The sequence below is a fragment of the Polypterus senegalus genome, chromosome 3 (genome assembly GCF_016835505.1).
Source record: "Polypterus senegalus isolate Bchr_013 chromosome 3, ASM1683550v1, whole genome shotgun sequence".
Classification (NCBI taxonomy): domain Eukaryota; kingdom Metazoa; phylum Chordata; class Cladistia; order Polypteriformes; family Polypteridae; genus Polypterus; species Polypterus senegalus.
Window position 1 is genome coordinate 270,351,031 of NC_053156.1, and position 15,688 is coordinate 270,366,718.

Sequence of the window (15,688 nt, forward strand, 5' to 3'; positions counted from 1 at the left end):
TTCCCTGTGCTCGTGTGAGTAGCGAGGAGCAAACAACGGCAAAAATGGCATCAACATCTGGCAAGAGATCGAAGTGAATGCATAAAGCAAAATACTCTGTGGAAGATGTGCAGCAACAGATGTTTTATGTTGATTTCTGTGTGAAATCATTGCTTTGTGTGCTTTTCGGAAAACTGTTTTTTGGAAAAAATATTCAGCCCTCAAAGAGTTAAATTGGAAATATATTAAAGATAGAAATCTTGTTCTCAACTAGGACCTTTTTTGAGTCAGAAACCAGACAGGAGGAAGCTTGTCCATTATGTCCTTTATTTTCTCTTCAGCTTAAAGAGGGAGCATTCCTGTCACAGCACTCTACTAAGGGTCAGTATCCTGGTCAGAGGTTGTCAGCAAATGGTCAAAAATTAAGAGCAGATGTCTATGTACATAATCAACTGAGTTCACATAACAGTGATGAATTAATGCATACACATCATGTGACAATTAACTCTGTTTGGCTTACACACCCATCACCTGATTGCTTCATTAGCTTACATACCCAAATCACAAATCCAAATAAAGTCTCATTTCTACTCAATTCTTGGTCCTTACAATAATCTTCTTGAGTTCTTGCGTATGTGTGACATCAGTCGAATCTTACTGGGTACACGATAGTCAGTCAGTCAATTATCTTGAACCCATCACCCAGAACCATCTTGTTCCATGTTGTTCTCTTGACCGTAATCTGGTTTTACTGATAAGCTTACAACAGCAATCTTACCCCTGAATGTCTATGTTACCCCAAGTCTAATTTTACTTCCGCAGTACGCTCTACTGTTATTTGGTTACATGCTCCCAATGATCTCTTTACAGGAAAATGGATGGGTGGATCAATGCGTTCAGCCATTTGGAAGCCCATTTAATCCAGTAAATACATTTGTAGTAAGGTGGAGCCTATCCAGGCAGAATCAGTGGCAAGGCAGGGACCATCCTGGATGAAGTAAAAATCCAATGCATAACACACTCATGCAAAAATCAATTTAACTAACATGTTGCTGATTAACCTAACATGCAAGGATAATTTATGGGTAAGCAGGGATAACAATATTCGTAATCCATATGTTGAATGTTCCATCGTTGGCAACCAAAAGAGTCCCTAAACTTGACCAGAAGCCATCAAAAGGGACCTCTTCTTTGGATTCTCCTTTTGCGATGTACTACACTTAGAACCTTTTGAGTGGATAAAGAGGAGTGTTCGAGTTGTTACTGTTGTAAGCTTTCCATCTGTTTAGACTGCCAAAGTAAGTTGCTATGTCACATAAATTGAAAAACAGTTTCTATTTCATTGGGAACTGTACTAAATATTAGTCTTAAGAAGGGGCAAATAATTGTGGGGGCCCCAACTAATTAGAAGATTATCATTCTTTGTATATGATTTCACCATCTACAATTTAAGGCCATGTCACATTACGTGACTTGTCTAGCTATTTACAGATGCAGCCTGCATTTACATAATCATAGTGAGTCGGAGGCAGTTGGTGGCACACTCCCCCACAGACCGTTGCCTAATGTGACATACCCAGCAACTCCCAGAAAAATCAAACAGGTTTGACTTTATCTTTAGTCACAGAGACAGGCTCTATGGATATGAGAGCTGACAACAAGTGAATGCTCACCCAGAAGTAAAATGCATAATATCCAGTGACAAGAAGAGAGAGAAGCTCATCTGTCTGATGTATCGTGTTTTACTTACCACGGCAGAATGGAAAACAGGAGAAAGGACAGATATTGTAGTCAGACTCGCTGTAGCTGGTGAACTTCGTACAACAGGGCTCTTTCATGCAGCAAGCTGTTGGCTGTCTCAAAAAGGCAGAGCACAACTGCTGGAAGGGGGGGGGGCATGCACTCAGTAAATGTCACATGTCCAGCAATTTTAAATTGTGTAAGCTGACATGGTCTGACGACAAGATTAGCAGCTACAGTAGGCGAATCCAACATACCCTACGATTAGAAATCACATAATGTGACATCAGTCAGCTTTAAGGAAAAAGTAATGGAGGTGTCTTTTTAATAGAATGACTAACAGACCGCTGATGTTTTATAATCTGACGTCCTGTCTGAAGCTATTTGGCATATAAGGTGTTTTTTTTTTATGGTGGGGGTCTTCACGTAGGTTGCCATCATTTTTGTTTGAAGTATAAGCTAGTTAAAAAAGATCTTTTGCCTCAAGAGTCTAAATCTATCCATAAGAAAAATGGTCTCCAGGAGGTTAATTTTTTCATGCTGGAGAAAACGCCTTTATACTGCCGCCCCCTTTATACTGACTTGTGAAGTGGACCCAGGCAAATAAAAGGACCCCTAGTGTGATGAAAAAGGGAATCTGACCACTAGTCTTCTGTAATTTCCACCACCAGCCTGCTGTAAAGCCATGGAGGGTGACTGGGGCCCCTTATTAGCCCAGAATGTAACTTGCCTGGCCCCATCCCTCCTTAAAGCGAGTCTGACCATCTGGAAATCATGCTGCTTTTCCTGAAAGACAAAGTAAACAGCTCCATATCCCACAAGAGGTATTGTCCACCAGGGGAAAAGTGTCAAAAAAAAAAAAAAAAATTAGGCATTAAGAAGAAGGACTGCGAGTGACCTGAGCCGTCCAAACAGGAAGTGCCATCTGGCCTCAGTTGAGGTCGGGCTTGTATGCACACGTCGTGCATCCGACGAGACCCCGGTTTAGGTAGCCTGCAAACAGGAAGCAGGAGAAGTAATGAAAACAAATCATTTACTTGTCTTGACAGGACAGTTTGTCAGCTTTAAGCAAATGTGATCAGACACTTTCTACCTTTCGGGTCAGCCTGCATACATGACAGTGAAGAGCGGAAGGAACACTGAAGGAAACCTCAGCCACACTTATGGCTTATTTTATGACCGTTCTGTATGGCGTCTCAAAGAGTTTCTAGTCCTCAAAGTTAATCTTCATGGTATTTATTTTCCTGTCTCTTGGGCCTCAAAATAAAATGTAGGAGATGGCTTGATTAATGTGAGCTGCCAAAATCAACATTTTTGCCTCATTTACATCTGCGGCAGATCACTGGAAGTTCTGTAGACAACAAGCTCACAGAGCCACTCTGTGTCTTCAACTTTTCCAAGAGCGACAGCCCTTCCTCCTTCTCCTTATGTCAATCTGAAGAAGCATGAGCCATTTTTATTTGATATTAAAAAAAAAAAAAGAAAAAATAGAGTCGGTCCAAAGTTTACTAAGTTCACTCTCCCTTTGCAATTTAATACACTCAGCATGTTCAACACACTACAGAACTTAAACTACCTGACATTGGCCAAGATACAGTGATCAAAATGGCCATGTGGTAAAAAAAACAGATACACTTAAAAGTTATTTATTTAGTTATTATGTAAGCATGAGATTAGGATTTCACTACCAGACTTGCAGTGCATAAAATTTAATTTCATAAAGATATGAAAAGGATCCAAATGTATACAGACGCACCTCAAGCACTGCAGTCATCCTGTTCTGGAAACTCCTGACAAGTAAAAATGTTCATAAATCAAAATTGACCCTGACCTGCATCCATTAAACGCATGCGGCAGGCTGCTTATCTGCAGTATGTACTGTATATTGGGCCGTGTAGTACTTTGAGATGTTAATGGGCTTGTTTGAGATTAGTGTTGACCCTCAATATTTATGAATATGCCGTATTCACCTGTGATCTTGTTCTCCGAATATATTCCCAGATATTCGCTGTACAGCCTGTTTAGGTGAGCATTTTTTTCCCTCTAGGGCCCCATGATGCTTTTCAAGACCAGCGTCACATCACAGAGTTGTAGCAACCAAGCAGAGAACTTTAATGCATGCCTACCGTAAGATCATTCCTGACTTGGCCATCACGGTGTCTCAAGCACATGAGGGTAACCACAAAATGCAGTTTCAGCCACTGAGATGCACTGAGACCACCCTGTTCACTGAACAAAGCTGCATGTTATTTTTTGCACTTGTTTAAACCCACCAGACTCAACAAATGACGTATGTGGGTCATCAGTTAACTTAAAAAGGTAAAAATGTTTTCTGTAGCAATAAAGGTTGAGAAACAATGGCGGATTTCCATTCCACATGTGTTTTAAAAAATTGTGGTGTTAAAAGTACTGCCAACAGATATATAACACTGATCACTGTGTGCTGGCAACACAGCACCGCATGGCTAATTATTCACTCAGCAACAATCTTAAAACAAGCCTTAAAGGAGCCCTCTCCTTATCAGAAAATACGGACATGCTGTGATGTAATAAAACCAAAAGGTTTATTACTATTTACAAGGAGTTTATTTATCGTTGATGGAAGAAGAAAGGGAAAAACATTTTCACAGATACACGGGAAACAAAAAAGCAATTTCCCACTGTGCTTGGAGCTGCAACTTCAAACAATGGAACCAGCCAATCCTGCTTTATGGCAAGGCTAATGTAACCACCAAGATTTGAACTCTGTGAGCACAATGATCTATATTTGATTTACTTATTGCTAGTTTGTGGCTGTTCTGTTGTAATTTTTTTGTCGTATTTGTTCCCTCTGCAGCTTTTGTTGTTTGGGGCTCAGTGGTGCAGTGGTTAGCACTTCTGCCTCATAGCTCACATCTCATATTTGGCCACAATACTGTAATCAGTCCAGTATAGTTGGTAGACTTTTCACTAGACATTAGGGACACTTTAAAGACCATTGCACCATTATAATCCGCTCAAAACTAGTTCTCCTTTCCCATTGACGTCAATGCATTTTATGGAGTTCACAGAGTAAAATTCGTGAACATTTCCCTAATTTTGCCAAACACAAGGCAGGGTTTACTCATCAATATTTAGGTTGTTAATTGTGACAGTTTTTGAAAATATAAAAATGATTTAAACAAAAACAAAAAAGAATTTACTTCTCTAAATACTTATATTAGTCCTAGTATGATTGCAGCTCACTGAGGACAGTGTTTTAGTTCTGGATGACAGACGACGTTTTAGATGAAGATGGAGAATTCGATAAAAGCCCAATTTGGACAGGGTTAGTTTTACACCAGGAGGTAAGATGAAGTAATTATTACCAGAGGAACTCTGTCATTTTAGTCCCGGCTGTTTCGCTCTGTCAGCTACTTTTTAGGGACTGTGCGTTCACATGTCAGTAACAATTACAGAGCCTTTTACCTTCTATAAAGTATCAGTAATAGTCCTGTGTAAATGAACATGTCAGTTAAATTCTGTTACTTCCTATGAAAATGGCATTCCCAAACCCCGATATTATTGATTATGAGGAGGAGCAACGGTTACTTACTATACTGTAGCTGTAATGCACGTGGCTGTCAGCAGGTGGCAACATTGAGTAACCGTAGAAGGCATGTCTATCTCTGTCATTTTTGCAGACATCTCTTGTGCAAACCATTTTAAAATATGCCCGTGTTGTGTGGTAACAGCGACTTTGTAGACATATGCATTGAAGGGGTATCTCATTGAGATCTTATTGGGGCCAGTTGTTCACTGTCTGCACCATTAGATCTCCAAGAACAACAATGGAGGGTGAATAAGGGAACAAGGTCTCCTAGTAGGAGAGCTCGATGGCTGTGAGTCGATGACACCCAGATGGGCACAGCAGCTACAGCCACTTAAAGTACATTCCAATCTGAAATGCACAGATTCACCTTTTTTAAATCAGTTAGGAAATCTTTTTCATCTAATTTCTTTTACAGTTTTATTATGCTTCAGATATTATAGAAATGAGCTCCAACCACGTTACATATAAACAAATGAAGAAGTACGGGCACTCAAACAACATTATGTCAAAGTCTGTTTTTAGCTTTTTTCATGCTGTTTCTTGATGTTTATCCCATTTACTTTACCATTTTCCTTGGCCTTCCTCCCGTTTTCTTTATGTTATAGTTCACTGTACATCAACACATGAGATCACAGGTGCCATTTTCAAATATAAGCAAATAAAAAACACAGCAAACTGCCAGATCCTTATTTAATGTAAGGGACACGCTGACAGTTTGTGGCAAAATGTCCAGTAGTAAAACAAAGAGAAGATTATAAAACGTCATTTGAAGGGCAGACAACCAAAACAAGAGACTTTTTTTAATTTCTGTTTTTGGAGAAAGCTTTCAAGGCTTTAAGGATGTAGTCCATGGTCCACTGGGGAAACTGACCGAGGCTAATGTCACTCCAACTGGGGACCAGTTTGGGCTTTTTAGTTTTCATTTTGCTGTGATTCTGACCGTGAGCTCGGTTTGCCCACAGTTGAGATGACTGGCGTTGTAGCGCCAGCTTTTTATTATGAGTCATTTTGACAGACCACTTAGGATGAAATCCAAGAAGAATTAAGTGGTGACTGATGTGAGCTGGATTAACCGAGATAAGAAAATGAATGAACGGAGGACTGGCTGGCTAGCTTCTGAAATGCAAAAAATAAATAAATAAGTAAAAATGAATGGCTACCTGGTGACCCTTAAACAAAAATCATTATTATTTTTCAGGTTTTCAAGATTGTGACACATTTTTGAATTTTTATATGGCTGTCCTTTTTTTTAATATTTATAAAAGAATATCAGAATATCTTTATTGTCATTGTAACAAATACAACGAAATTAGGTACTGTACATATATAAAACACAAAATAAAATTGGTGTTGGTTATATAACAATAAAATCTAAAATCTTCCAGGGGGTGAATATCCAAATATAGTGCGGTGATAACAGCTACTGCCATTCAACTCAATTCAAGTTATGGTCTGCTCACAGCATATGGAGTTTGCATGTCCTTAGCACAGTTTTGTGTGGTAAATTCATATATACAGTACCATAATAATTCTTTGATAGTAATTCTTTGCACTTATATAGCGCTTTTCTCACTACTCAAAGCGCTCAACAATTGCAGGTTAAGGGCTTTGCTCAAGGGTCCATCTGAGCAGAGTCCCTTTTGGAATTTGCGGGATTCGAACCGGCAACCTTCCAGTTGCCAGTGCAGATCCCTAGCCTCAGAGCCACCACTCCGCTCATGATTGTGTACCATTAACTTTGATTTGTAAAAAGCAATCTAATAGTAGGCTTTGGGATTTGGAGAGGGGTAAATCCAATAATAAAAGGAAAATCGTGCATATGTGAGAGAAGCGTCCGGCTTTATGGACAGAGGCAGCATCTGGACTGGGAGCTGAGATTTGGTTTGAGATGCCTGGAGGCAGAGCCACTAACCGCTGTTCTGCTGTCCGGCTCTCCTTCTTTTAATCGCTCATGTAAATCATGAAAGTAAAATCGGGCACAATGGCCTCACCCTCCTGATGTATGTAATGTAACATAGCATTCCCAAACCTGCTTGATTCAATTCATGGTCACAGGGGGCCAGAGCTTGCACGCACAGCATACCAAGGGCAATGCATGGTTTTGGGAAGGAGTGAAACCCACAGACATTTGGAGAAATGTGCAAACTCCACATGGACAACCCAGTATGCTGAATCCGCAAGGTGGTATCACTACACAATGTGCTGCCCATGTGTTGTAATCATGAGTGAAAATGTTGATTGAGTCTTCTTCATTTGACGACTAACACTAGTCGGTACTTCTCAGTGATGGTATCAGGGCTTATTAGAAGCCAAGATTTGCTTAGATGCACAGCAATAGACTAAAGAAAGAATATGCTTTAATACAATGCTGTTTGATGTGTTCCTCAAGGTCAGCCTCAAGCTCAGCCGGCCCTGCCTTTATCTGCACTGGAAATGTTACCTGAACATGGTTCTCAATGGCAGAGTGTTGTGACTCAAGGTCCCCAACAGAACGGCGTCGAGAATGGTACGGTCCACGGAGGCCCCCGGGTCTTCCCCCAGGTTGTTACGCAGAAGCCTCACAAAAAGCTGCAGTCAAATCCATCAATCAACAGCCACAGCAGCAAGAAAAGCAAAGGCAGCTCAAAATCCACCAACTCCCAAATCCCGGCAGAGGTAGAGGGAGGTAAGTAGCCGTCAAAGTAATTGTTTCTAAACACAAGTAATGAGACATTTCAGCAAAGTTGGAGGCGGGCATTTTAAGGAATCGTTGGGCCTTTTGGCAAGTGGGTCCATGAAGTAGTAGCTGGTTAGTTGTGAGAGATTTGCAGCATTTGATGAAATTAGACAATGGGGTGGGGATGTAGCAAACCTTTTTGGCTGATTCAATGTGCCTACGACAGAGTGGCCACTCTGCTGTGACAGATTTAATAAGAAGATTGAATTGAAAGGGTGAAGGTCTAAACTTCCTACTTGACTCAAAATAAATGGGCCTATGAGGAAGTGAATAGCCATCCTATGGGATTTAGTTGATAAGGGAAAGTGGTTAGCCAATTTTGAGTACGTACATAGTCGCCGAGGTGATGGTTTGCCCTACCGATAACTTATTAGGTAATGGTGGCCATGATGTGAGTAGAAATTAGTGAGCCTGAGGACCTACGTATAAGGAAGTCACAAATTTTCACAGAGTTAGCCAAAGATTTGAGGATGCAACCAGCCTGTTTGGCTAAAAAGGTGAACATGCTTGTCAGTCTTGTTTAATACTTTGTGTCAGTTTGATAAAGTTGTTGACAACTTTTTGAAGCTGTCATTTGGCATGAGCAGGAGCGGTCAGCCTTCAGTGACCACGTACACAATAATGGGTTAAAGGTGTAGTCCACCAACAAGATTCAAACAAATGGTGCGTTTACATGTCCTTCAATAACCCAGGGAGCCACAGAACCCCAATTACTAAAATGCCATGTTATTCCGATTACAGAAATTGGGTTATTGGCCTCGGAGAAGCCTGATTAGCAGAGGTAGATTTCTCTGGTAATAAGCCAATTATGTGGCCATGTAAACCCTTAACCGGGTTACAGTTAAGAGTTTTATAGTCTGCACATGTTCGTTGCTCTCTAACAGCCTGCCCATGTATTTACTTTGCTCACGGTTTCAGCAGCCATGGGTAAAATGTTAACAAAATACATTACGAGATGCAAATGTTCAAGCGATCACATTATTCCTTCTCCTGGCAGAAATAATCTGTTCTTGTATTTCAGAAACTGCTAAATTTATGTTAATGAGCTGAATGTACAGTGCTAAATGCAGCAACTCAGTCTCGACAGCAGTAGGGTAGTCTGATACTTTTTAAAGTTAACAAGTAACCTAACGCATATCATATTGAAGTAAAAATGCCTGCGTTATTATTATTATTCCAGTAGTACTGGGTGTAAGGCAAGAAGCACGCGTACCGGATCCTACACAGGGCTCAGTCGCACACCCTAGCAGAGAAGAGTTTGCTCTGCTATAAATAAAGCATCAGCTTGACTAAACATTTTTATAAAACACAAGGCGTCATGCTTTCAGATTCATGGTGACCGATGATGACATTTAACTCTTTTTGTGCAGTTCATTGACATTGGAACGTTTTGCCAAAGGAGAACGCTAGAAGATCACTTGCACATTAAGTGGCTGTAAATGATACGATTAAAGAGTGCCAGGTTTATGGAATTCAGTTTTGAGGTGGGGGGATTGATCAGTTGTTTGGAGATTTGGCCAGGTTATGGGCCTTTATCGGTGGGCCATTTTGATGCATGAGGGAGGTATAATAGACAAGGTTAGTCAGCAAGGTGATGTTTTGAATATCAATAAAGCAGCATGTCTAAGAGGAAGGTGTTTTAGTCAGAGAGCACGGCAATTTGATGCAATTGGTGAGGGGGTAATTTGTGTCAGTCTGTGGTGCTGAGGTATCACCCGTTGCATGACTGCACTCGGGTCCCAATCTGGATCCTGAGTTGGTTTGTCGTGTGGTGGGTGCGGCAATGCGCTGTATCAGTGCGTGCTCCTAACCTCTCTCCTCTCTCTCTATAAGCCTAGGCAGGAGTGGATAGCATGCTGTGAAGATGTATGCATAATGGGGTAAAAGACTGGAATTCAGTTGGCGAGGTTGTGGTTTATCCCTTTTGAGAAGTTTCTGAGTTAGCAGTCAGTTTGCTGAGAGTAGGTATAAATGACTGATTAAAAGGTCATGGGTATGTTATGGGATTCAAAAAGGAGGTTGGTAGCCTACAGTAAATATGTACAATTGATTAAACATTTGGGGGTTCGAACAGTTTGGCTTAATCAGTGGGTTTATGCTATGAGGGGTATGATCAGAGAGGGGAAGACTTGGTCAACTTGTTTGTTTGCCTACTATGGGAGGGTGAAGAAGTGGGCTGGTAATAGGATTCAGACTACCATACGGTGTTAATTGACATGGTGGGGTTTTGCGAGTTCTACCAGCCTTGGCTACACAAAATGATAAACCTAATAGGATCTGCCCTGACCTTGTTGCCCTTGATCTTTTTATACAGACTGCTGCGTCCATTGCATCTTGGCCTGCTTGTTCTGTGAGTTCCTCAGCCTGTGCAACATCATGTTGGACTGTGCCACCTGTGGCTCCTGCACCTCCTCAGACTCGTGCTTCTGCTGCTGCTGTGCATCTGAGGAGTGTGGGGACTGCGACATGCCCTGTGACATGGACTGTGGCATCATCGATGCCTGCTGCGAGTCTGCCGACTGCCTGGAGATCTGCATGGAGTGCTGCGGGCTGTGCTTCTCCTCATGAAACTTGAGCCCCGCTTAAACTAGTGGAACTGGATGTGAGCTCTCTGTGCACTTAATGAGGGTGGGACCTCGACAGCTTAATAGGGCGTATGGGGAGGAACGTGAGAGGAGACGTGTATTAAAGAATGAACCGGAGGTTCAGAGTGCTGGAAGCAAGTATCTACAGGGACAAGGTTCAACCAGCCTAACTGGGTTATTCCCTTCTTCCTTCTGGACATTTCTTCACGTGTCTTCTTCACCATTAAAGGTGAAGTGAGAAAACTAAAGAGTTGATAGGTTTGGATGGCTGCAGATAGCTGCTTTCTGATTTGACACTGTTAAAAAAAAAAAAGCCACTGCAATGTCAAAGAGGCCTATAGATTTGGTTATCTTTTATAACCCCACTGGCTTGATGCAGGATTACAGCTTAATTTCTTTTTTTAAATGGATTATCCTGCAGGAAACAACTTTTATTTTAACCATCTCAAGATCATTATTTACAGCAGTGACCCTGCTTTATCACAATGATTCTTTATCCCAAACTACAATTCACACAGCAGGACTTCAACTAACAGATTATAGACCATCACCTAATACACCCTGGCCTTGGCATATTTCACAGCAGCCTTTAAAAGTCCTTACCTATGGCACCTTATTGACCACAGCGAGATCATGCTGTACTGAGACAAATGTGTGTGAAAACACATCAAAGTGGTAAATTGTGTGCATGAAACAGTTAAACTATCCACATGTAGGAGTAAGTAGTGTACACGAGATAAGTGCTGCAAAAACAGTAGATCATGCCGACAAAATTAATCATTTAAATTGGTTAATAATTAATGTACGATAGATAATAAATCAAAAAGTTGATAATCATGCAAATTAAATAAGTTGCTAAACTTAAATAACACAGCATGCAAACGTGAAGGTGAGTCAATGTTGTAAAACACAGGAAGTAAATCTGTTTTGCACAAGAAATTCTGCAGAACACATTAGTAACAAATCGTGCAGTGAAACTACGTTGTGAAAACAAAATGATCTATTTGTGTAGCGCAATATGTCATTCCAATTAGATAATAAATCCTGCAAATGAGACCATTTGGGCAGAAGAAGTACTTTGCACCTGATATGGTCATGCACAGAAGATAATTAGCTGAAACGAGATAAATTAGATCAAGTTTTCAAATGAGTTTAAATGTTCTGTGCCCAAAATAGTCAAATAAACTAGAAAACAAGACCTCGCAACTTCATCTCAGTTGAAATGAGCAAACAGCTTAAGCACAAGTTCATCAAATGCCATTAATTATTTGAATGCACTCAGTTGGGTAAAATCATACCAGCAGGATAAGACGTCCCAGGAACAGGAGGAAGATGTCAGCCAGGAACAGCAGTAAGTGAGCCTGAAAGGACCATTCATACTAAACAATTGTGAGTAAAAAATTGTTTAAATGATAACAAATCGTGCAAATGAGACATCTGTTGATGTTGTGATGCAATCTTATTAAGGAATCATGTTCAGAAGGGTTTTAGTTAAATATAAAATCACACCGAGAAACATTTCACAAATTAGTTACAAAATTTTTCACAAAATGTGTAAACCAAATGAAGAGTTATGGGAACAATATGTCATTTAAATAAGACAGAAAATCATCAATTCTGCAGACAGAAGTCATTAAGTGCAAGTGATCAAATGGGAAAAATAATATAAACAAGACAAGTCATGGGAACAATTACGTCAGCCAGAAGATGCAGCAAATCAGGCACAAAATTGATGCTGAGCTGTAACATTAGAAGTCGATAAAAATACAAGTTATGCGCTAATAACAGCACTGGTCTGGGTTTGTTTTTGTACCCGTAGTGTCCCTTTCAGACCTGACTGTGGTGAATCCAAATCTGGCAATGGAATCACTTCCAGTTTACGAGACATGAAGGCTTAAAATGAAAAGAAAAAAGTATTTTATAAAAAAATGAATATTTTAGAATTTTAAGTCTAAATAATTAATTCAAAATAGACATATAATCAAATGTTTGCCTACAAAACACAGTCACTTGGAAGTTTTTCACACCGTACAATCCTGTTTCACGGTAAAAAAACAACACAGACTCACTGTACTTTCCACCATAGCGTCTCTCCGTTTGAGTGATGGAATCTCGACCATTGTTCAGCAGAGATGGGAAAAAATCCAAATGAGAGAGTAGGACATGGACTTTTAAAGATCTGTTGCACTCAAGTGCTGGTAGGAAGTGAGAAGCTCCTTGTAGTTTTCCGCCTTTGTATTCCCAAGAAAATGGTGTCACTTTTTTTTTTTTTAAATAAAAGAATATTGTGAATCTTTTTACCGTTTGTTTACCAGTTAACTGGTCAAGATGATGGTTGGATCAATCCAACCCGGCATATTTCTATAAAAGCCATTTAAACAACAACTTTCTCACTTTTGGGCAATAAAATAGCGTTTTTCTAGCCTTGCAAAAAATAAATTCCTGGCAAGTTTGTAGGAGAAAAAATAAACCAGTCGAGAGCTGACAATGTTAGCAAATACTTGATTGTGGGTGCCTCCACTCCAACTAACGTTAAGGACGAGGTAGACTGCTCAAAATATACTTCAAATGATATTCTGAGCACAAAAAATATTTATGCCACTAGATACATGTAACTTTAAAATATCAATGTTTTATTCTCTCTCTCAAAATGGTGTTTCTCACTGAATCTAATAGCTCACAAAAATGGTTTGTGGTAGAGAAATTCCACTTTCAGAAATACATTCGGCACACGTAAAGCTGCCCACATATTTCTTGCATGGGAGGATTTGGTGCAGACAAACAAGATAAGCAGTTGAAATGAGATAATATCCAAAAACTGTAATTTCTCAGAAATGAGTTAAAACATTCTTTGTTAATATGACATTAGGCTATGGAAACAATAAATCATTTCAGAAGAGAAATTATCTTCATAAAATCACTTGTGCAACTGAAAGCAATCACATGAATTAGCCCAACGGTGAATAGTTTCTTACTAAGTTATGGGAACAACACGTCACCCTGAAGGTACAGAAGTAATTTATGCAAATGTGGCCTTTCTCCTTTTGTTTTTTAATTTTTCTGAGTATTGAATTGTCTCGATTATGTGTTGTGTTAAAAAGACATGGCCATTAACCAGGCCGAGGTTATGCATTAGCCTTTTACCCAAACGTAATTGAACATTCAGACTGAAGTCGTATCCTTGCTAAACTTCGGATTTTGTTATTTTGCTCTTCAGTACTCCAGCACTGTGCTGTTTTTTGAGTCTTTGCCTCGACAGTCCAAATCTTCACGCGGTATTTCTGTGCCACCATCATTTAAAGCAGCAGTGTGCCGACGTCCTCTGTCATGCCTGTGTCGACTCATGTGGTTAGCAGACGGTGGTGCCAATGACAAATAGCAACAAGAATATATATAAAAAAATTTAAACTCTTTAACAAACAGCAATTATTCCAAACATTGCATGAAACAAATGAGTATATTCTCTAATGAAATTCTGTCAATAACAACAAAAAATAATGACAGTAATACTTTCAAACATGAAATAAAATAAAACAAAATGTTCTTCAGGGAGATCCTGACAGCATTGACCATTTGCGCAAGCTATGTAATAAATCATAAACCGACAATTTATCATTTACACAAAGTAATAAATCATGCAGCAAATGTGTGTGCAAAACAATTACTCATGTGAACAAGTGTATGAAAAACTGTAAATCATGAGGTGGAGAAAGAAGTTGTGTGAGCCAAACGACCATACAGACGAGATAAGTTGTACACACAAGCTACACCATCTAAACAGACAAAATAATATCACAGCACTCCACAGGAATCCACAGCGCGCTGTGCCCAGTGACATGATAAGGTGCTTTATAAGGGCTGCTCGATTATTTCAATTTCAGTCTCCTTACCTATAACTTGTACTTATAAATTAAGTGTTAGTCATGCTTTCATGGTATTTTCCTGTTGAACTCATTGACTAGAGATGAATGTCGAATTCATGTAAGTTATCCCTACTAGATGTGCAAAGAGGAAGCATGAAAAGCCACATTTTGACTTTCATCTCAAAAGCCTGGCTACACATTGCCAACCAATACTGCTGTGTTCTTTTTTGATGATTAATCTAAATTATTCTGAGGTTTTCTCCCTTTATATTATATATATTTTTCAGTTGGGGGAAAAAAAAGGTTGTTTAAGTTAGGAATTTTTGGTAACTCAAATCCCACCCCATGCACAAGAAATACACGGTGATATCAGCTCTGGAAAGTTGTGAAGAAACAGCATGGAGGACAAAGCCCCGCCCAGAGGGAGGGACAGAAGGCGGGACTGGTCAGATGGGGCGTGTTGAGCGACACTGGACTCCTGAGGGTTATAATGCTGTCACAAGTTGCCTTTGTCTTTGCTGAGGACCTTGACTCTCTTTTCTGGTGGGGTTATTAGGTCTTACGATGGACTTTATAAAGGAAATGTCTTCATTACCTGTTTCCTTAGGGTGCAACCGAAAGCTAAGATAGTTTAGATTGAAGCTTTTTTTTTTAACTGTTTGTTTTTTTTTTAATGTACGGTATTTGACCAGGGTATATATACTCAGCAGCTGTTTGTTGAGAAGGGGATTCTGCTCTCATCTCCAATACATGGACTTTCTCCTATCACCTTGCTAATTATAAATGAAGCAAAAAGACTAAACAGCAAAGCAAGGTGTGCCTTCTATTATCTTCTAAACCAAAGAAGAGAGCAACCAGCGAGCTGAGTTGGTAACTGTTACAGAAAAAAAAAACTTTACCATTTCTCCTACTTCGACTGGAGTCTATTTGTGCAATAATATTGAGAATATTAAATAAAAAATATGTTCTGTGCTAAAACCTCCAAATCTCTTGTTACTTTATCATGTATGCAATTTTATAATCATCCTTACTGACATGCTTCTAATTGAGAATGCTCGAAAAGTGCTTTGTGGTTGGTCTTCTATGAAAGTTGCCATATAAACCCTGCTTTGGTTCAGGGCTCAGTCTAAAGCAATTACAGTACTCATCCCACTTGTTCCAGTTTAGTGTCATAGGGGCTGGAGCCTATACTGGCAGCACTGGGCACTTAGAGGAGCCATCTCTGATAGCAAAG

The 15,688-nt window shown here is 39.8% G+C and overlaps 1 protein-coding gene across 2 annotated transcripts in view; it reads left to right on the forward strand.

Annotated features, from left to right (window-relative positions):
* Window positions 1–15,434, forward strand: part of mdfi (MyoD family inhibitor) — a 109,856-nt gene extending 94,422 nt beyond the window's left edge. For both annotated transcript variants that reach the window (XM_039749168.1, XM_039749169.1), the window contains exons 4-5: window positions 7,680–7,955; window positions 10,321–15,434. In XM_039749168.1, the coding sequence (XP_039605102.1) occupies window positions 7,680–7,955; window positions 10,321–10,574 (530 nt within the window). In that variant the 3' untranslated portion in view covers window positions 10,575–15,434. The remainder of the gene's footprint in view (window positions 1–7,679; window positions 7,956–10,320) is intronic.
* The last annotated feature ends 254 nt before the right edge of the window (window positions 15,435–15,688 follow it).